The 23,000-nt window shown below is 37.7% G+C and overlaps 1 protein-coding gene across 1 annotated transcript in view; it reads left to right on the top strand.

Annotated features, from left to right (window-relative positions):
- AHI1 (Abelson helper integration site 1) overlaps positions 1-23,000 on the top strand; it is a 95,888-nt gene that overhangs the window by 47,027 nt on the left and 25,861 nt on the right. Inside the window, exons 18-19 of the mRNA XM_015813839.1 lie at positions 324-523; positions 7,371-7,488. Of these exons, the coding sequence (XP_015669325.1) occupies positions 324-523; positions 7,371-7,488 (318 nt within the window). The remainder of the gene's footprint in view (positions 1-323; positions 524-7,370; positions 7,489-23,000) is intronic.

Below are 23,000 nucleotides of genomic sequence, written 5' to 3'. Positions count from 1 at the left end.
GCCTCAGTAGAAATACCTAATCTGTTCACATTGAAGTGAGAGTGACTTTTATCTTTTTCTGCTTTATAGCCTTAACTGCTTACATCAGGGGTAGTCAACCTTGGCTCTTTTATGACTCGTGGACTTCAACTCCCAGAATTCCTGAGTCAGCTTAGCTAAGCTGGCTCAGGAATTCTGGGAGTTGAAGTCCACGAGTCATAAAAGAGCCAAGGTTGACTACCCCTGGCTTACATCCTTAATTCGAATGATAGCTGGGATTCAGCACTCTTTCATAAAAAGGGTAATATTGTTCAAACGTTTTGTTTTGACTTTTTCCTCCGAAGTTGCCAAGCAGGGGATTGAGACAGCAAAGGAACTGAATGGATTACAACTAACCAAGTCCCCCAGAAGCCCACAGACTCTCAGCATGCCTGCCAGGGCTCCTGCACAGAAGAATTTGATGATGTCAGCTGACCAGTTTGCAACTGTTGCAAGAACATCAATGAGGATGCAAAGAGTCAAACAAAAGCTGGACTCCGTTATGGTAAAGTTCATTTAAAAATTCCACTACAACTTCAGTGACCGTTTGAAGCTACAGTGGTGCTGAATGAATGGTACTTAACAATCTGTCCTTGAAGATCCAACTGTCACAGCACGCCTGTGGGTCTTGTGATTGTTATCTGGGCATTTGGCAACCGGCTCATAATTTCATGGTCACATGATCACTATTTGCCACTTTCCTGCTGGCTTCTCACAAGCCAGCATGTATCTCAGGTAAGTCTTTCCCACCCAGCAATAGCCACCCCAAGCCCTCATGCCAATTCTACATTTCTCTCTCCCCCTTCCCATATGCATGGCAGCAGCCATTTGCCTACCTCATGATGATGTTATGCTTCTGAATCTTATGAGTAGTTGATAAAGATCAGGATTGTCAGGATCATGCTACATATGTGTGGGCTTGCCATAAGAGAGCTTGTAGACTATTGTAGAACCACAGGATGTTGGATCTCAAATTCTCAAACTCTTCTTAAGGTAATTGTCCCACTGGGTGGCACTAGGAATAAGGGCATTTTCTTAACTTGGTGACTTAGATTGATTTTAAGGAATACGGCATAATTCTAATGATCATGAACAACAGTAAACTGTAAAATAAACTGATATCTAAAGTATTGCCCTTTAAATAGTTATTGCACTGTGGAAAACAGCAACTCACTCTTCTAAATTGGTCCTGAGCTATATTTGAATAATTTGTATCTGAATTTCTTCTGTAGACTTCCAAGTCCTACGATTTAATTACCAACTTAACGTAGTAAAACATTTAATAATACTTGGTTCGCTGTTTTATCAAACGTAGCAGCCCTATGTCATGAGCCAGGCATCCAGTGGTTATTATTTGGAAAATTGGGTGCATGTTTTAGACACACTTACAAAATGGCCATCTCAGTTTTGTCAGCCAATCACAAAACGTTTATGTATCAAAAAATGCAAACGAAACCCTGCATCTAAAATGCCCATCCTTTTATTTTCTGTGGGATTTAGAGATATTGCTGGAAATGCAGATTTTATACAAGGCTGCTTTTTTTGCCTTGGATCTTGTTAGTTTTTTCCTTTATGTAATGTTGCACATACATCCTTCTACTGTCAGGTCCCGTCATCTCTCACGATCTTTAGGGCACATTTGTGTAGATTCTAGATGGATTATTTTTTGCTTTTTATTATTTTGCTACATAAAATTGTAAATACACTTGACGCATCAAATTTTGTTGCTGATGTTGCATTATTATGTTATTTTTTTCCCCTTTATAAATTACGTTATGCTTCTTGAAGTTTGAATCAGCCCTCTTTGCAACCTATATAGAATAAGACATACAATTATCCTTAATTATTTCCCAGTAAATTAATTGCCTATTTGGAACTATTTGGTATAATGTAAACAGATTATGGTTATATAGATTTACTGCCATCTCTGCAGAAGATTCTAAGGGTTCAAGTTTGAAAATGAATTCATTTTATGTAGTTGTGTCAGATGTTAGACCTTCAGATATGGCTCCCAGCATCCCCAGCCCATTTCATGTGATAAGTGGTAGTTCAGAAATTTCAGGGAGGTTGGGAATATGAGAGAGAAAAATATAGCTTTGGAGTATTTTTTCCATTTTAACAGTCAACTCCACTCTCAAGGCAGAAAGCATATAGTAATGTGCAAAATTAATAAAGTCACAGTAAAGAGGTTAACACAAAAAAAAACCCTTATTCACCACTTGGCTGATTGCATTAATGTGGTGCTGTGGTGACAGCAGGTGTACTTGGTTCCTTCCACAGCCTTCAGGAAAAAAAAAACCTATTTGAGGTCAATTGCTGCAAGAAGGCAATATTCTAGAGAACTTGCATTGTGCAAACGGAGGGAGGGCTGCATGAAGCTATGGTAGGCATTTCCTGCCTTTACGCCAAGGGGGGAAATGGAGCTCTTGAGAAATCTCTCCAGGTGTGCCTTGACAAATTGGCCAAGCATGATGGTGACTACAGTTGCACTGCTTCATGCCCCATTTATATAGAAGAAAACAAGCTCTCGTAGCAACCAACTGTTCCCAAATTCAGAAAGCAAGCTGGCAAATTCGGCTGGGGTCTCTGGTGGCTTTCCCCTGGTAGAAATGGTGCGTAGTTTTTCTCCCGGAGATAAATGTAAAATGTTCTCAAGGTGCAATAGAAAAAATGTTTCAAATCCTATTTCTCAGCGGAATGTTTTCTTGAACCATTTGGCTTGGCCTTTTTTCTCATTATACTGTGGGGAATAAGCGATATAAGATAATAGCAAGTGATAAGTCTGTACATAGGGTCAAAGTACAGGTTTGCCTGGATAATATTGCAAGGCTCTGCTTTTCTACCTGAGGGAGGGTTGCATGTAAAACCACTCCAAGTGCTAAACAAAAGAGACTGCAGACTTACTTAGAGCTAATCATTGCCTGCTGCACACTGTGACAAAACTGTAATTTAAAGGATTAACTTTATTTACAAAGGCACAAAACTCCAGAAAGGACAAATTACGGGGCTGACTTTCCCAGCCTAATTTGACTTGCAACCATGTATGAAAAATTTTTTATTCTTCTAATTGTAAAGGTCACAGCCCTGTATTATCAGGGGGAAAAAATCAGCAAAATTGTTCTTAGCTTGTTGAAACCTGAATTTACCTCGATTCTCTTTTATTTTTGGGTGGCGCACGCTTTTTTTTTTTTTTAACATGAAAATTAGGCTCACTGAAAAGGGATATTTGCATAATTCCCATAGATTATAAAGCAAATGCAAAACAGCTCTGTTTAAACTTGGCAGGAGTGTGTAGGCTTTTCGATCTCTTTAAACACATACACAATACTTTTTGTACTTGTATTTTTACTCCACCCGGGCCTTGTAATATACTATCCATCATAAAACTGTGGTTTTTATGTTAAGCAAGCAAAATGTTGTGAAAAGAATTAGTTGATTGGTGTTAGTTATCTTAGCCAACCTTTTCTTGTTGTTGAAAAGGTGTTTAGCAATTTCTTCCCACAGCCTACATTTCAGAAATTATTGCTTCACAATAATTGTTCCATAGGTCCTATTATATGCTGGCATGTTAACTTAAAACATAGGAAAGTAGAGGTCTGTCTACCTTTACAGACAGCATTGGAAGACTGATCTCAAATTACATCTCACCCTTGAACACTCTCTATATATTTACTTTATATACCTATCTGATATTGAACATTATTTAATAACAGCCTGACTCCTGAGGGTGCAGGGTTCGTGCAAGCCACTTCTACTGCTCATGAACAGGCGGGGGGGGGTGTGTGAGGGGTTTTGCTATTTTTCTTCTCACTTGTCTACAACTCTCTTGCATGTTCACAGAAATCACATTTTCAGGAATGTTCTTTAAATAAACTACAGATTAAGGCTAATCAGACGTATTCATTCCATATGAAAACTACTCCTGTGTTGATAGAATATTTATATGAAAGGGAATGGTGCAGTCATAAACACTAGGGTAGATTTAGAGCTTATTGTGAAAAAAGAAGCAGGCTGATTAAGGCAGTTTGGATTTGCTCCTGTGGGGCTCCAGGAATGGCTAAACAAATTAAATAATTCCAACCATTCATTAACTTGGAATTGTGTGCCGTGCAAAATCACTTCTAGCAAGCGTTTGAAATCCAGATATGGTTTTGACTTCCACTGCCCCAATTAGCATGTAGCTCTAAACAAAGCACCTTTTAAAATGAGTGTAGTCTGCTTAATGGTGTTTGATGGCAGGAGAGGGTAAGTGTAAGGGATGGGGTAGAAGCTAGAGTGTGCACCAGTGAATCTAATGCATTTCATTTGGATTGTGAAGGGAAGGCTTTAAAAGAATACGATGCCGCGTGAGCGTGCAAAAGAATCCTATTAAATGAAGCAGAGGTTTGCCAGCTTTTCATGCATCAATGAGACTGTTATTGCATATTTTAAGAAACTGGTTTTAATATTTTTAATGCTATGGGTAATCCTCATTTAGCGGCTGCCTTGCACTGCGGCCGCTTGCAGTGACAATGGCGATGAAAAAAGTCACTCTGCAACCACTTCCTTGCATTTACGACCTTTGCAGGCCTGTAAACTGAAGTAAAATCATGATGTTTCAGCAACTGCTTTGCTTAATGACTGAGTTGCCTGTTCCGGTTGTGGTCACTAAACGAGGACTTACCTGTACCTGATAAAAGAATTGCATGTTTCTTCTAACCATTCTTTTATCTAATAATAGCAGCACTGATTTCCTTTTTTTGCTAGCACTCATATGATTTAATTGTTTACATAATCCTCAAAATGAACTACTTTCCCCTGCAGTGGGGGCAACGCACGTGGGCCAAGATTAGAAAGTAGTACTTTGCCTGAGGCTGCAAAACAGCCTGAGGTTTGGAATGGGGGGTACAGCTGGTTTATAGCTTAGCATCGAAAAGTTAGCGTGCAAATAAAGAGTTCTCAACAATAGATTTGCTTTATCATACCAGTGCAGGGGAGATCAGTATTAAAGAAGCAGAGGCTAATTCCTTCATGATATATCCTTGCTGCTTCTTCCACCACCACCACCCCCTTCTTTGAATCAGTTTTACCTTTTTTTTTACAATCAGGCTTTCCAATTCGGGAAATAACTCAGACAGGGAGCAGCAGTAGGCTTAAGTACAGACAGTCTCTCCATCTTTCAGTTCTGCCTTCAGAGCTCATTCTCTTGCATTTTTTTACCTTGTATTTAACATGCCCTTTTATTTCATTTATTTATTTATTGCTCTATAGCTAGTTCTCAGTGGGAAAAGATTTATCAATGTGCTGACATAAGAGAAAAAAACAAAAAATATTTCTTGCTGAAGTCCTGTATGGCTAAAACCTGTAGGGTGGTGTTTTGGTTTTTTTTAAGTGCCGTGCCCTTGTTAGGAAAATTTAAAAAAAAATACCCAAGACTATTAAACCACTTAGTTGGAATAGTTGTCACAGGTCAGGAAAGAAGCAGATCAAGAGATTTTGGGATACTTTCAATTAATAGTTTTAATTCAGAGAAATCTGATGAAATAAGCCCAAAGGGAGAGAGGGGTTCCAGTTCAAACCTGCTTTGATATGTTGAGTAATAAATTATGAAAGCTGGCCAAATAAGCCTTGGAGATTTAACTGCTGGCGACAATTCACTTTAAGTTTTGGAGGTTATCTTTAGATCTGATTTTCTGTTCAGAGTGCATTCATATCCATTTTCATAGAGCCTAGGTAAAAGAACTGATCTGTCAAAAGCTAATCATTCAAAATATATCCTAAATTTTAGTTGCCCCATTAAAATATCTTAACTTTTTTTCCTACATTCCATGTATTTATTCTATCTGTATTTTAATCATCTCTTCTAGCCACATGTGAATCTTAAACCAGAACTTCTTAGCATTAGGACATATCCACCAGAGATGGTAATAAGTGCCTGGTTGTTGTTTACATTTCCAACACATATTTGATACATTTTTAAACATTTTCTCTAATCTAACTGGTGTCATGTGCCATCTATAAAACATTTTATATAAGTTTTCCTTATATGCAGCTGCTTTAGTAAGTTTAATATTTCGGTCCCATTAATAAAATTAGAAAAAATAAATTCCATGTATTTATTTATATTACATAGTTTATATATTGGTTCGATATGTTAAGCTTTGTCCCTGTTAATGATTATGTAATTGATTGAAATGAAACTAAAATGCTGAAAGTACGTTATGTGTATCTAAAGCCTTGTTGTAAAAAACAAACAGAAACAACAGGAGAAAACATGAAATAATTTATGACATTTTGTACACCATCTGCTACCTAAGAATTTTTCTGATGAATAAGAAATATTCCAATTACAATATTACAGTTCCCTTCTATGCCCTAAAAATAATTATTTTCCCAACTCCTAATTATTACCAACAATATTTACAACTGTGTTACTAAACAAATACCTTCATCCTTCTCTGTTTCTAAATAATTTTTTAACAGCCTTTTGAAAACAATTTGCTTTCTCAGCCCTTAACTCATACCTTGGATTCATAGATGCGCTAAATGTATGGGAAAGAGGATTGAAAAAACGGCTTCCAAATATTTTGTTTAAAATTGGACTTGAAGTAGAATCACAAAGAGTTACGAACTTCCCATACATAAATTGGATGGTGGTGTCTGCATCTCTGTTTTAAGATGGAGCCTTTTATACATTTGTTCATTGTGAAAGCATTAGGCAGTATGCCCCAAAGCTATTCTGAAAGAAGTTACTTAGAAATCAATCATTTTTAAATAAATATATTTTGATAGAGTAGGGAGATTGCATTCTTTAACTCTAACGTTAGGGACTGGTAAACTCCATGAATTCTGCACAGTTTGTGAATTTTGAGTTATTATAGTAGCCTCTCTATATTCCTGCTACAGCTTCCTGCAGAGAGATCATGGCTTTGAATTTCTTAATTTTTTTCCTCTGATATCTCTTGAAGGACTTGGGCGTGACAATCATAATTGTTAAGACTGAGGGAGTAAAAAAAGTAAAATTGTCAAGCTTTGTCAGATAAACAGTACAATTTATGTAATAATCCAGAGGGTTTTTTCAAACTTTGAGAAACAGAAAATGGCATATACCTTGTAGGTTTGGAGACCACAATGTTGACGCAATAATTAAAAAGAATGCCAAAAGGAAGTATTAATGCATCCTTTTAGAAAAAAATGGAGGCAGTTATATTTCATAATTTATTGGTATTTCAACTATTTTTTTAACCTATCTTTCTTTTCAAACTGTTTTTAGTTCTTCAAAATTGAATTGTTTTTATACTAATACAGCAATTACTTTCACAATTGGCAAGGCTTTGCAGTTTAGCTCTTGTGTCTCAATTTTTCTTTTGCAGGCCAGTTCCAGTCCAATGCTTCCCAGCCAATCTCTGCTATCACCACACCCCAGATTAAGACTAACAAACAATCTAGGTGTATCAGTGATTCCACCTTATCCTCTTCCTACTAAACATGGTAATGTATTTTCTGTGGTTATTAATGTACTTTGGAGGAGTTCTGTGATCATATAAAATGATCTTCCTTGCTCAATGACAGATATTTTTGTGAATAATCAACATGCCTATATTTACTCAATGCATTTAGAGCTAACACTAATACACAGAGATGAACGACAGACAACTGGAATCAAACTTGAGTAGTGGTTGTTCAAAACATAAGAAAAATTAAGCAAAGCAAATTTTGTCTAACCCATATTACCATATAGTAAGCGCTTTGATCATCCATGTACCATAGATTTTAACCCAGGTTCAAACTCTGGAAGGAAAATATATTCTGACTGATGCTACCTATAATGTAGGCAATTTTGTTTTTTTAATTCCTTGTTAACAGAGAACTGTGGAGGTCGTAGCAGGACCAAATTGGTAGTTTTAAAAAGTACCATATTAATGAATTGCTAGAATGCAGGAGGGGGGATAATCTAAACTTCTCAAGACCTCTTCCAGCGATCATGTTATGGCACTAATGCTATAATGTTCAACAAGTAGGATCACTGTAGTGAGCTAAAAGGCATGTCATATTTCACTGATTTTGTGGGGCCCTTCATCGAAAGAGGTTTTGATCAGCATTAATCTTCTCGGAATGCCCCTGTTTGTTATACAGATAGGTTAATGGCTACTCATTCAGGGACTGTTTGATATTATGGCGGCACTGCGTGAGTAATACTTATGGCTGGTCCTTGAAGTTCCGACCTTCCCAGCCACCCCACTGTGGTCATGTGATCACAATCTGGGTGCTTGGCAACCAGCTCACACTGTTGCAGTGTTCCAGTTGGTCAGGTGGACGGTCATTTGCACCCTTCCCTGCCAGCTTTCCACCAGCAAAGTGTAAGTCGCTTTTTCAGCACCCTCGTAATTTTGAACAGTGGCTAAATGAATGGCGGTTAAACAAGGAAAACCTGTAACCTGCCCTATAGATCTACAGCACTACAGCTCCCATCTCCACCCTCGCTCTGTGGAACTCACTTGGAAGGTGTCAACTTGGAGGAAGCTGCACTAAGCAAAAGCTTACTCTTTTGGCCCCATCTTTGCATTCTCCCTGCCTTCTTGGTGTATGTGTGTGTGTGTGTGTTGGTCTATCTATCTCTACCTACCTACCTACCTACCTACCTACCTACCTATCTATCTATCTATCTATCTATCTATCTATCTATCTATCTATCTATCTATCTATCTATCTATCTATCTATCTATTTTACACAGAGACCCACCCATACCTTTCCCAGGCAGTTTTGGTTGGTATGTTGTGGCATTATTTATTTCTTTGAGTTTTTTATCCTGTCTTCATTACTTAATAAGTAACTCAAGACAGTAAACATACATAATACTTCTTCCTTCTCCTATTATCCTCAAAACAACAACCCTGTAGGGTGGGGTGGGGTGGGAGAGAGTGACTAGTAACCCAGCTGACTTTTATGCCTAAAGTGGAATTAGAACTCACAGTCTCTGGATTTATAGCGCACCAAGGAAAGAAAGGCAAATCAAATAAAATCGCTAAAATAAAATTTTAGAAACAAAACCTGTACCTAAAATCACCATAAAAGCCAGATCCAAACAAGTATGCCCAGGGTTGAAAATAAAATCAGGTCTCCACAGCTCTCTGGATCTTGACTGATTAATTATGTGCCATTGTAGATTTTACAAGCGCAGTGTGTTAATAATTTCTAATTCTTCCTAGTATATAAATTATACCATCTGTTTCAGATATTATTGAAAGAACTTCAGTTTGCAGTGGTGACAAACTGGGCGTTTTATTGACCAGATTAATATCAGTTCTTTTAAAAAAAACAAAACACATTATTTTAGACAACGTGAAGCAAAAAATGTAAACAATTATCTCGGTGCCATTGGAATTCTAGAATAACCAATGTAAAATATTAGGAAAAGGAACAGTATTGTTTCATCAAAGTTCCCATGAGAACATTCATAACATTTAGGTGACAATGGAACGTCTGTTTATCTCTTCTGGGTTCATTGCTATGATCCCTCTGCTATAAGAATATTGTTTTTAGAGAGACGTGGGAAAAGATTTTGTATATCTGTCACCATTGGCTGTGGTAAAATTGTGACAACCTAAGTTTTTCTCTAAGATAGTTTTCTTCAGTCTTGTGCCTCCACATGGCCAAAGAGGGATTTGGGAAGCTATAACCCATCAGAAGGGAATCAAAATTGAGGAAGTTGTTTTCTTCCATTCCAAAAATAAGTAGCAGATATATACCGTGTTTCCCTGAAAATAAGACCTGGTCTTATATTTTTTTTGCCTCTAAAAGAGGCAACAGGTCTTATTTTCGGGGGATATCCTACCCACTTACCTTAGGACCGCAGCAGCCAATGCCTCCTATGCCCTAACACCTGTTGCACTGCTACTTGAGTTCTTCTGCGGCCACTTGTGGCCGCACACCACATGGCGCATCACGCCAGTGCTGCTGATCATGAAGAGAGGATGTGTGGCTCATCGCGGCACTGGTGTGCCGAGCTACACAGCATCCTGCCGCGATCAGCAGCATCAGCACAACAAGCCACGTCTCCTGCCACGAGTGGTGGCACCGGTACACTTGGTGGGTGTGGTAAGTGGGTGTGGGGCATATTATTTTTGGGGTAGGGCTTATGTTAGGCGCACACATGAAAATCAAGCTGTTTCAGGATAGGTCTTATTTTTGGGGAAACAACGGGTATTTGGTTTTCTTCCATTACTTTGTAAATTTTGTATACTTTGTAAACCATGTACAAAGTGTATTGCAGGTGACAAGTAACCAGAATCTACATATTAGTGCCATTTGCTTCTTAAAAATTACATTACAATATAACTTTTCCAGCAACTAATAATAATAATAATAATAATAATAATAATAATAATTAATAATAAAGTTGGAAGGGACCTTGGAGGTCATCTAGTCCAACCCCCTGCTCAGGCAGGAACCCTACACCATTTCAGACAAATGGCTGTCCAGTTTCTTCTTAAAAACTTCCAGTGTTGGAGCATTCACCGCTTCTGGAGGCAGGTTGTTCCATTGTTTAATTGTTCTAACTGTCAGGAAGTTTCTCCTTAGTTCTAAGTTGCTTCTCTCCTTGATCAGTTTCCACCCGTTGCTTCTCGTCCTGCCTTCAGGCGCCTTGGGGAATAGCTTGACTCCCTCTTCTTTGTGGCAGCCCCTGAGATATTGGAACACTACTATCATGTCCCCCCTCGTCCTTCTCTTCATTAAACTAGACATACCCAATTCCAGCAACCGTTCCTTATATGTTTTAGCCTCCAGTCCCCTAATCATCTTTGTTGCTCTTCTCTGTACTCTTTCTAGAGTCTCAGCATCTTTTTTACATTGTGGTGACCAAAACTGGATGCAGTATTCCAAGTGTGGCCTTACTAAGGCNTAGAACCTTACTTTTTTCACCATTGAATTTCATTTTGTTAGATAGCGCCCAGTGTTCAAGTCTGTCCAGGTCCTCCTGTATCTTAAGCCTGTCTTCTGGAGTGTTGGCTATTCCTGCCAGCTTGGTGTCATCTGCAAATTTGATGAGTTCCCCATCTATCCCCTCGTCCAAATCATTGATGAAGATGTTGAAGAGCACTAGAACAGAGCCCTGGGGCACCCCACTACACACTTCCCTCCATGTAGATGCAGTTCCATTGAGGACCACACGCTGAGTACGGCCGGTCAGCCAGCTACGAATCCATCTGCTGTCTAACCCACATTTTTCTATCTTATCAAGTAGTAGGTTGTGATCTACTTTATCAAATGCCTTACTGAAGTCCAAGTAAATTATATCCACAGCATTCCTCTGATCCACTAATTTTGTCACTTGGTCAAAGAATGTAATAAGGTTTGTCTGGCATGATCTGTTTCTGACAAACCCATAATAAAGGACTGTATGTCTCTAACAGCCTACCAACGTGTGAGCATTTGTTGCTGTAGTGCCAAACTTTGACATTAGCTGAGTGTGATGAAATATAATATTTAATAAAATCTAGAGAACAATTTGCTCCGCATTTTTGCATTGGTTATTTGGTGGAGCTTGGTAAAATGTTACATACCTAATCACTTTGTGGTTTACAAGAGTAGACTAGTTCATCTGAGTCCCAAAAAATTGCCCTCAAAATTAGTCCACAATTACAGCATTAAACCCACTCTTAGGGCACAATAGCCTAATTGTAGTTAAAAAGCAGAGGGGAGAGTCAGTGCCTACTTGGTCCTTTTCTTGTAGTTCCTGGAACCTCGGAGATAACATTGCTAAATAATGGGGAAATGATTTTCTCTTTGGTTTTTAACCAATTAATAATAGTTAAATATTTTCAGAAATCTGCCATGAATCCAAAAAGAAAAGGCTCAAGAACTGCAATAAAGCACATCATAGTGTCAGAGTCAGGTCACTGCCATTATTGACTGAGAAAATATTTTTAAACTGTCACAATACCATTTTAAAAATATAGAGGGAGGGGGATGAATTGTTAGGAAATATGGAATATAAATAAATAAGTGTTGCATATAAGGGTAAACAACATATGTACATGTGTGTGTGTGTGTGTATATATATATGTGTGTGTGTGTGTGTGTGTGTGTGTTCAGTGTATGTATATATATATATACACACACACATACACATATAAGCAAAGCCTATCATTGTCTTCAATTCTTTATGTGCACCATTCTTCTAGAATCTGACAGCCATCTGGTTTTTTTTAAAGTAGTTAAATAATATATCTAATGTAGTCTTATCCTTGTTAGCCATTATGAAAAATATCTTGATTAGGTTATAGTGGTATATGTTCATGAATAAGTACGCATGTTGTGCTATGCAGAGGATTTGGGAGAAGGAGAGAAAAGATTAACTGAAGAAAAATGTTCTGTGTGAAGCCTTGCCTAAGAAAAAGTGTGTTTTTTTCCTCTAGCTATTGATTGCACCTGTGTATTTTATAAGAATTCCTCAAAATTTATGGGATACTTCAGAACTGGAGAAAAATGTTGTTTATTTCAACACTGAAGGAAAAAAGGGGAAGAATCCTGACTTAAATCCAAAATCTTGTTTTTGGACATGAAATTTTTCAGACTTACAATGTTTATGGAGATTTAACGTTATTTCTGGTGTGAACTATAATGGGGAGGAAAGACTTTTGTAATATAAAAATGTATTCTGGCAAATGAATAATTAAATAACAGCCAGTTATATATTTGTTAAAATGTTGCACATAGACGTCAAAAGCTGGATTATCGTCCCATCTCAAGAACTGAATTCAGCCAATGACTTTGGGCTAGCATTTTGTGTCAGCCCCATACATCTCACATCGTTGTGGGGGTAAAACTAAAACTAGGGCAACCCCCTGCATAACCAATCTTTTGTTATCAGAGAAAAAACAGAATATAAATGTCCCTCTCTGAGAGAGATGGGTGGGAAGGAAGGAAGGAAGGAAGGAAGGAAGGAAGGAAGGAAGGAAGGAAAGAGAAACAGAAAAAAATATTACAATATTTTGTACTTATAAGACATGGTCTGAGGCACAGGGAAGCATCATGAACTAATGGAAAGTTTAATATATCTAGTTTAACTAGTGCCTCCTTGGGAAATCAGCTTCAAATTTCTTTAAACCTTATTGGTACCGTGATGGAAGAAAAGGATTGTAAATAAATAGTTGCCTAGAGGTATTTGCTTGAGATGGTAGCAGTCATTAAACGAATCATCATGTGACTAGACCTGATTTACAAATATTTTTACCATGGGCATTAAGCAAATCATGTGATCGTTAAGTGAACCATGCAGTCATTAAGCAAATCCAACTATCAGAAGCCAGCTGGGAAGGTCACAATTTGCTATCATGTAACCTTAAGACATTGTGACTGTTGTAAATGCGATCTGATTGCCAAGTGCTCAAATTGCAATCATGTGACCTCAGCAGTAGTATGATGGTCATAACTTTGAAGATGATCGTATGTTACTTTTTTTGAGGCCATCTTAACTTTGGACCATCATTAAACAAATGGTCATAAGTTGAGAACTACCTATATTTAATAGATGGAGCTTGGAGAAGGCCCATCCCATTGGATCTAATGGGACAAGCAGAAATAATTGAAGATAAGAAACTCTAAATATAACCTGGTTCCATGTCACTATATATTTCAGATCCTTTCATTCCTTGTTTTGGCAAACCATTAGCCACATTCTTAGAGAATAATAAACCAGAGCATTAAAGAATCCTGGCTTATTAGAAATGAGATGTATGCTAATTCACATAACTCATACATAGGTGCTTTTTATTTATAGGATTCTAAAATCTCCTTTTCATCATTAAAAGCAGATTCCAAAATTAGATTTCTGCCAATGTGACTATCATGCAAACTAAGATGATTATTGTATTCAGGATGTTTTCAAATCCAGTTATCATGATCTTAGCAGTCTTGTAAAAATACGGAGCAATGTAAAAATTAAAACCAGGACATTGGGATAATTCCTCCTATTTAGGAGAATCTCAAGGGATAACTTAAGCCCCTTAACTTCTTTCCAAAGGCCGTAAAATCTTACTCTGCCCAATTCACTGATATAATATTGCTGATTATAACCCACGTGATTCTTTGGAGGCATTTAAAAAAAAAAAGTATAGTCCAGATTGCATGGAAATCAAACCCCTCTCCTGCTATTTTAAAGCCAGACATTTTAATAAAAGGCAATATCAAGATTTTTGTACATAAGCAGTGTGACAGCTGATCAGTTACTTGGCTAAAAGATGTTCATAGATGTATCAGAATAGGGCAGGGGTAGGGAACCTTGGCTCTTTTATGACTTGTGGACTTCAACTCCCAGAATTCCTGAGTCAGCATGGCTGGTTCAGGAATTCTGGGTATTGAAGTCCACAAGTCATAAAAGAGCCAAGGTTCCCTACCCCTGGGATAAGGTAAAGTAATATACCCTTCAGGTTATCCTTGGGGGCCTTAAGACAGGGGTGGGGAACCATGGCCCTTTTATGACAGCTGTCTCAGGAATTCTGGGAGTTGAAGTCCACAAGGCCCATGGTTCTCTACCCCTGTCCTAGGGGCGGCTGTATGGTGTTTCTGACCATAGTATGGAAATGATTTGCCACTATTGTCTTCCACACTGTTTTCAACTTCCCAATATACTCCAGAGTCCTGGATATTTCTTGTTGGTCTTCCATTCAAGTCCAAACCAGGTTGAACCCTTCTTATCTTTTTCCGAGATCAGCCAAGGTGCTGCTTTATGCTATTTCTAGACCTGCCTTCAGTAAACTAATCACATTAACATTGTTTTTTCTCTGTCTGGAAAAAAAACTGGAAATGCTTTCTTGTTCTTAGGGCTGCTAAGGGAATTTCAGGTAAACATTCATTCAGAGCTTGCTGCCTAAGGGGAGCTAAGTTTGTACCCAAGAAAATTACTGAATCTAGCTTTGTTAAAAGGGCACAAAAATAATGCTTGAGAAAGGAAGACCCAATGAATGGTGTGATTGCAAAAAACAGTAAGAAAGCTGCAAAATTGTCTACTCATTCTTGCTTTTAAAAACAAGTTCCAGAACACAATTCTTGATGGAACTCTCTGTTCAAGATACTGTTTGTATGAATTTGTCGTGGAAAGAACCGCAACTATGACATCACACTAAGTTTGTATTCTTTGCCTTTAAAAGATTGGGCTTCAAAATCTTCCCTTTGATTGATAATCTTTTAAAACTGACAATACAAATGTCAGAATAGTATAACTTTTTAAAAAATGTTGGCTTGCTTATTGTATTTATAATAAAATCAAGACTGCACAGATTCCTCCATTATGTGTTCTTGTTATAAATTACTTCTAGGCATGTTAATTAAAAATATTTAGCTGAAAAGTATAGAAATGCTAAACGCATTAGCTGCGAAACTTTGAAGATTCCAAAGCTTTATCATGAGAAAACTCCTATTTATGTGAAATTGGTATATGTTAGGATAATTACCGCTGTGCCTTTGGGATAAAGGAAGTACTCTCAGCCAAATTATACAAGGGTGTGGATTAAATCAAGCATTACTTTCTACTTGGCATTGATCTCTGTAGATTGCAAAACCAAGGTATGACGTAGTATTGTGCAAATAACTTGCCAAAATATGTTCCTAACTTTTTTTTTAATTATACAGAAATGAGGAGGGGGAGGAACCTTAATTCAGTTTTGTAAAAAAAGATTTAGTAGACTTCAATTCAATGAATATTTTAGGATCTTTTAAACAAGATTACAGTCAATATAGATTTACATTATGAAATCCTTGAAATAATCAAGAAAAAAATACAGGTTTAGTTTTAAATCAAGTTTCAATTACATATGTCATGAATAAGAATGCATTTTAAATGATTATGCAAAATGGTAAAGTATGGAAGTATAATCTAAAATCTTTGTTCATTAGAAGTGAACATTACAATTTTAAAGACACAGGATAGATTTTTTGATGGATTTCCCAGAACATTAACAATTAAGCAAAATGTCAGTCCTCTGTATAGTATACGTACTTGGAATTGTGTTCTATTGAAGTGAGTGAAGTTATTTCTGATTACATATGGGGATCAGGATTGGGGAATAAGCAGCTAAGTGATCACAATATAGTTTCTGGAACCTTGAAATGAAACTTGATGTTTAGATCAACTTTAGTATAAATTCTGACCAAGTAAATGAATGTTTCACTTTGATGCAATAGTTTCCTGGTTATGGAAAATGACGGGAAAGGGTTCAAATCTTAGTAAGATAGTAGTTTTCCAATTCTGGTTAGGACCAACTTTTCCCCATTCATGGGAGAGCAAATCATTGTCCTCAGTTGCACGGGTTAACTAATCCAAATTTGATTGGGATGCTTGGGGCACAAGAATGTAAGCATGCTGTTACCTCAGGTTGGCCTATTGTCTGATGTGAAGCCATCTAAATATTATAGATATACTTTCTGCTCTAAAGTTTATGACATTATAAGTGCTGAACAGGTCTATAGATTCATGTATTTAGATTTTTGTTGTTGTTATTGTTAACTGGGTTAAGCAGTACCTGGAGGCCTGTGGGGGAACAACAGCTGAACTCATCCACTTGTTTATCATCTTTAGTTCTGGATGGGGTTGGGTTACCCCAGACAGATTCGGTGCGCCCTCAGTAGGTTTTTCCAGACCCAAAGAGCAGGTGACAGTCATGGCTAGGAGGGACTTTGCTCAAGTTCATGTTGTGCACCAGTTGCATCTGATCTGGATCAAGGGGCCCTTTACACAGTCACTAAGGCCATGTTCATCTCTCGGTTGTATTATTGCAATGTACTCTATATGGAGCTACCTTTGAAGAGTATTTGGAAGTTGGTACAGAATGCAGTGGCGCGGACACTTCTGAAGGCCCTAACATGGCATAGATAACACGGGTGTTGTGTGAGCCATATTAGTTATCAGTTTGCTTCTGGGTCCAATTTAAAGCCCTTTATGGCATGGGTCCAGGATATCTGAGGAGCTGTCTCACCCAAATGGAATTATCCCACTCCGCTTGTTCCAGCAGAAGGGGTTGTTGCAGAGCCTATTAAAGATATTCACCTGGCTTGGGGGGCATCATTTGTTAGAGGTGGTTGATAGGGTAAGAAAACCTCACCACTGTGCCACTCCTCTTCTTGGTTCTAATTTTTATATAACTCTTAATTCTAATTATTTTTATATTTATCTTGTTACCATTTGTAAGCCATCCGAATTGGGGAGATGGGCAATATATAAATCTAATTAAGTAAATAATTATCTATAAATCCCGTTGATTAAATAAAATACTGATCTGGATAAGCTGAACATTGTCAGAAGGGAAATGTGAATAGGCAATTCTCTATTTTTGAGAGTTTTGTTACTCAATATATTACGTTGAATGTGTGTCTCAAAAAGCAGGTAATGCAACTTACAATGTATTAGTCTTTGTGGGCATTTTACTCAGAGATATAGCTTCTCCGTTAGCGGTCAGAGCAATGCCTAATCAAATGGGTCACCAAGGCTTTTAAATAAAGAAAGGGGAGGGGCTCCAGTCTTTGAAATAAAATGACATTAAAGTGAAATGGAGGTAGTATTAGGTAATATTAGAAAAAGTTTATAAGGGGACAGTGTTGGAAATGCAGTGAACTCTGGGCTAATGTTACAACTGAACCACACTACAAATACATCAGCTGACCAGGCCAAAAAAAAAAAAAAGAGAGAGAGGTCTTACTATATCTCAACTACCACCTGTATCCTATGGAATCTAAAACTCCCGTTAAGTCTGAATGAATAGGCTAGCTGTCACTTTTTCCACTTCCTTTCTATGGCATCTGATTCTTGGATGCTGTCTGGAAAGTCCCTGCAGTTTTTTTGGCAAGGTTTTTCAGAAGTGTTTTGCTCTTGTCTCCTTCCTAGCACTGAGAGAGAAAGTGACTAGACCAGGGTCATCCAGCTGGCTTCATACCCAAGGCTGGACTCAACAGTTTCCCAGTTTCTAGTCTGATACCTTAAGCCAGTGTTTCTCAACCTTGACAATTTTAAGGCATGTGGACTTCAACTCCCAGAATTCCACAGCCAGCATTGCTGGCTGTGGAATTCTGGGAGTTGAAGTCCACATGCCTTAAAATTGTCAAGGTTGAGAAACACTGCTAAGCGTTATGCCAAACAGGCTCTGTAAAGAACATCTGAATCAAGTTACAGATTTGTAACAAGATAGGGGGTATTTCTGGATTCAGATTTAGTAAATCTATCCTTTACAAACTACATATTTTTTTTAAAAAAAAACGTATGGGTGTACCCAGTTTGTGACATAAATCATGAAATAGCTATTCGGTATGTACATATATCCTTGCAATAATAATGTGATGAGCTTTTGATCTCCACATAGAAGTAATTCTGCTAGATCATATAAGCTGCTTGCAGACATTCCAATCGATAAAATAATCACCTTAATAGAGCTTGCTGTTATACATTAAATGTCTTTGCCTGGACATTTAGATAGTTATCTGCTCTTTCAGAAGGCGTGAAATCCCATTGAGAACAGAACATTCTTACCAGTTCTTATGATTAGAAACCCCAGTTTTCTCTCAGATTCAGTTTTAGTTTATTTACCTTCTACTCAACATTGTGTCCAGGAACTGGTCCACAACGTGCACAGCTTTTCTTGTAGAAAATGTTACAGAGAAATAGAGCTGTCCGTATGATACCTAGCTCCCAAATGTCCTACAGCCACCAGTGATTTCAACTAGATATTACTTTCTCCCATTACTTTCTGAGATTGTCCCTGTAAGTTGGACTTGAAACAAGGATTCCAGCTCATGAAAACAATCCAAATGGGTGTAGCGATTGGCATGATCAAAAACTACCAAGAGATTAAGAGGATCAACAGAGCCTCATCTCCCTCTGTTTCTTGTGCAGAAATTCATCAGTGCAAGACAGCAATGTTACCAGTTAAAGATTTTGGGAAGATTGGTTGGGAAGTTTCTAAATCCAAATAGTGGAACTTCTGATTCAAGGAATTATACTTGAGTAGACACGATAAATGATTTATTTAAGTTTATGCTTTATTTTCTGTACGATACTTATGCTTTTTATTAGATCTGGTGTTTTTTTTTACTTTATCTATGCACTGTCAGTTATTGAACATTGAATGTATCTTGGGTTCTCTGTAGCAGAGTCTCCTGTATTATTCCTAGATTCATCCCATCCTCCTCCAATCTTACTTGGAATCTTACTTTGTACATGGGTGGAGATATTTTGAGATCAGATGCATTTTAGCAGAACTGTATGTTTAATTCCTTCAACCTTGATAATTTTCGCATGTTAAAAATAAATCTTTCTATTCTTTTTTTTTCTTCAGAAAAATAATATGTTTTATGCAGAATCACTGATTGTCCTTAGTGATATGCCTTTCACTGCTGTCTAATGAGTTGGAAATATAGGATTTATTTCATTTTTTAATTGGAATTTTCTCCCATTTTTTGTCAGTAAGGCATGGGAATAGAAATTAATGGGCTGCGTTAATGGGAAGAACATCAGATAAACATCTTCTAGAAGGCGGAAGCAATAGTAACTGCTAAGTAACAACACTAAAGTAGGAAAGAGAGTCAGGGAACCTAAACCTAGTGCATTGCAACAGCATTGCAAAACTTCCATGGGCATAATGATTTATTCCTGGTTTAATACATTTTCTGTTTTGTGTACACCCATACTCTAGCAATCCCTTGGACACTTTACTGTCCAGGGTTCCCCAGAAAACTAAGAAGAAACTTGGTTTCTACAGCGTTAGAGAAGATATTTGAGGATATTAGTGTAAGTTGTCTATTTGTTTTCCTTAAGATGACCAGTTCAGCTGTTAGAAAATGCATCAAGCATTCAATATACATCAGAATCCTAAAGTTTTAAGGTGTAGAACATCTTTATTGGCCATTCATTTGTCAAAGAAAGAATAACATAGTTAGATCATAGTCTGGTCTAACTAGGTCAGTGATGGCAAACCTTTTAGAGACCGATAGCCCAAACTGCAACCCAAAACCCACTTATGCATTGTCGAGTGTCGGGTGAGTGTGGCCCATTGGCTGGGTGTGGCCCATTGGCTGGGTGTGGCCCATTGGGTGGGCGTGGCTGCGGTGGTAACAGCAGACTTGGTGGGACTAAAAAGTTCAATCAATCAATTCCAACTTTGCAAGATCTTTTTTTTCCCACAAGAAGTTGAAATTGACTGATAGATTGAACCTTTTTTTTTTTTTTGCACACGGCAGCGGAGGCCTAAAGCGAAAAGGTTTTATAAAACCCAGCTGAAGGCCTAGGACTGGGGCGACGGCGTGCGTGCCCACAGAGAGGGCTCTGAGTGCCACTTCTGGCACCCGTGCCATAGGTTTGCCACCACTAAACTAGGTCATTCTTTCTTTGATAAATGAATGACCAATTCATTTATCCAATGATCAAAGGGCAGTCCCCCAATATCCAGATGATCTGTCCTTAACCTAAGGCAAAAAATAAAAATTGAGGATGCATACCAGCCAGTTAAATTAGTTTGGTGATAGTTTTTAAGTTGTTCGGTTTCATGGTCTTGATAACAGTGGCTGTTACAAAGACCATGAAATTCCAAGCTGATGAATATTGTAATTTCTCAATTCTACCATACCAGAATTCTCCAACACCATAATAGAGATCATCTCAGCCTGATTGGTTGCAGAGAAGATTGAGCAACAGGAGCAAGAAAGCACATCAACACTGTGTTTCTTGATTCTTGAGACTCTCTTGTTTAGTTCATGTCAATTAAGGATACTCACAGGTAGTCCCAGCTCAAAGAGATTTTTGGGTGAGTAGGTAATATCCTGATGAATTGGGTTCTCCCCTCCCTCATCTTAACAATTCCATAGATACTGGCTGATATTGCAGAGAAAAACCAGGTGTTATGAGCAATGCCATGTGCTAAAATGAGTCATAAAAGAGCCAAGGTTGCCTACCCCTGTGCTAGGTATATCTTCATAAACCTGTCTTTTGACCAAAATATTTCCTAGGGCTAAGATTCTCTTCCAAACCTTTTTTCCTACCCTCATCTCCCAAATCCCTCTCTCAATTCTGCCCCCACCAATGTTCAAACTGAAAGGAGGTACCCTAGCCTTGTATCTGGAAGAGCATGTGAGCACAAATTCTATATGAGAATGAATAAATAAATTCTACCGAACATTGTGATATCTCTACCACTGAGGGAAGGAAATGAAATGTAAGTCACAGACCATTTCTCTTATATATGTGATTCTACCAGGATTTTTTTAAAAATGGGGAAAAAAATGCAATGGCCTTTCCATAAGATAACTAAGCAATCATTAAATGGGTGTGTTAGTTGGTAAATGTATTTGATTCTAATCTCTAATTAAAATTCTGGCTTTAGTTGCTTTTATATTTGATGTAACAGGTCTTACTTCATTATAGCTTGGAGCTCTGCATTCTGCTCTTCTCTGTCTCCCCTCCCTTTCTTTACCCAATTTAGCAACCAAAATATTCAACTTCCATGACTGAAATTGAAAAATCCGTTCATGTTATTTGTCTATTATACATATTGGAAAATTGGAAAGGATTTGAAATAAGTGTTTTTTCATTAGCTGTCCCTATGCGGTGGCATTATCTCCCCTTCCCATTTACGATGTGCACCAACTCTGCTTGCCTTTAGAAAAATCATTAAGACCTGTCTTTCTCCCCCTCCTCCCCAGGTGTTTGGGTCCAGTTGAGTAGAGTCTCCCTTTGATTGTTTAATTGTCATGTTTGGTTACATTTTATGTATTAGATAGATTTTTTTAATGCTGTGGGGCTATTTTTTGTTGTTATTGTTTGTTTTTGCTGTATGCCATCCAGAGTGCCGTTGCTTGAGTTGAGCAGTCTTGTGAATCCAATAAATAAATCCATGAAATGTATTGATCTTAACTAAAATAGCACATGCTTAGCACGTAAACCGCAGCCTCTTATTATTGGTGCTGCATTATATATTGGATCCCTTTTTTTGCTGTTAATCCCTGTTCTTGAGCAATGTCTGTGTTAGATTGCTCTAACACTGCGCAGTGACCCATTCAGGATGCAGATTTTCTTTTATGGCACTAGGGTACTTCTAATCATTGCCTGCTGTCCTTGCTACTATCTAAACCTGTGGTAAGGGCCTAGATCTTGACCTGGTCCAGTTTTTCATTAAATAAAACCTCGATTCCCCAAATGGCAGATGCATCTCACTGTTGTACTCAGATGAATCAGTCTTTGATGAGATTGCTCACATTCATGCTTGAAAATGATTTGAAGACCCTCACAGTGTGCACCATTCCAAAAATGTATCCTTGAAAAGGGTGAGACCAGGGAAAGGCAATGGAATTGGATATAGTTTGCTCAGGATTCCAGTGGAACATCTGTTCTAATAGGGATTGGAAAGGCTTTCCCCTAGAATCTGAGTGTCTGTTGTTTGGAAGGAAGGCAGCAACAGAAGCTTGCAAGCAAGATTGTACAAGGATATTGCTCCAAACTAGTTGTTTTTATCATAATTAACATCTGGAAAAAAAAAATAACAGGCTTTTGCAAATATATGTTCATGTTTTGTTAACATCCATAGTCAAGACAATATGCAAGAAAGGTCCAATATGTAGAACAGTAGCGTCCTGTGAATAATTTATGAAAGACTTTATATATTGCAGCCATATACCGTGCATTGAACAAATTGTTATCAAGAAATCCCTTGAGTTAAGAGTATTGTACTGTACAGCCAATTTAAATGAGTCTGTCTGTATGCCTGTCTGTCTGTCTGCCTGCCTGCCTGCCTGCTTGCCTATCTGCCTAGCTATCTAGCTATTCCAGGAAGGATTAATGCTGCATATTGCAGCTCAGTTATATAGTTCACAGGAATTATGTCTATTGAAATTAAATTATTATATATAATTTGTTATGTTTGTTTGTTTGTTGGTTGTTTGTTTGTTTGTTTGTTTATTTATTTATTTATTTAAAAAAAACATCTTATGCAGAGTCTGGCCCAGTTAGCCTACCCAGACATTG

Source organism: Protobothrops mucrosquamatus, unplaced genomic scaffold, assembly GCF_001527695.2.
Source record: "Protobothrops mucrosquamatus isolate PMUCROS unplaced genomic scaffold, P.Mucros_1.0 scaffold_75, whole genome shotgun sequence".
NCBI classification, from domain to species: Eukaryota; Metazoa; Chordata; class Lepidosauria; order Squamata; family Viperidae; genus Protobothrops; species Protobothrops mucrosquamatus.
Note: the sequence above shows the minus strand (reverse complement) of the source record. Positions and strands in the feature narration are given on the sequence as shown.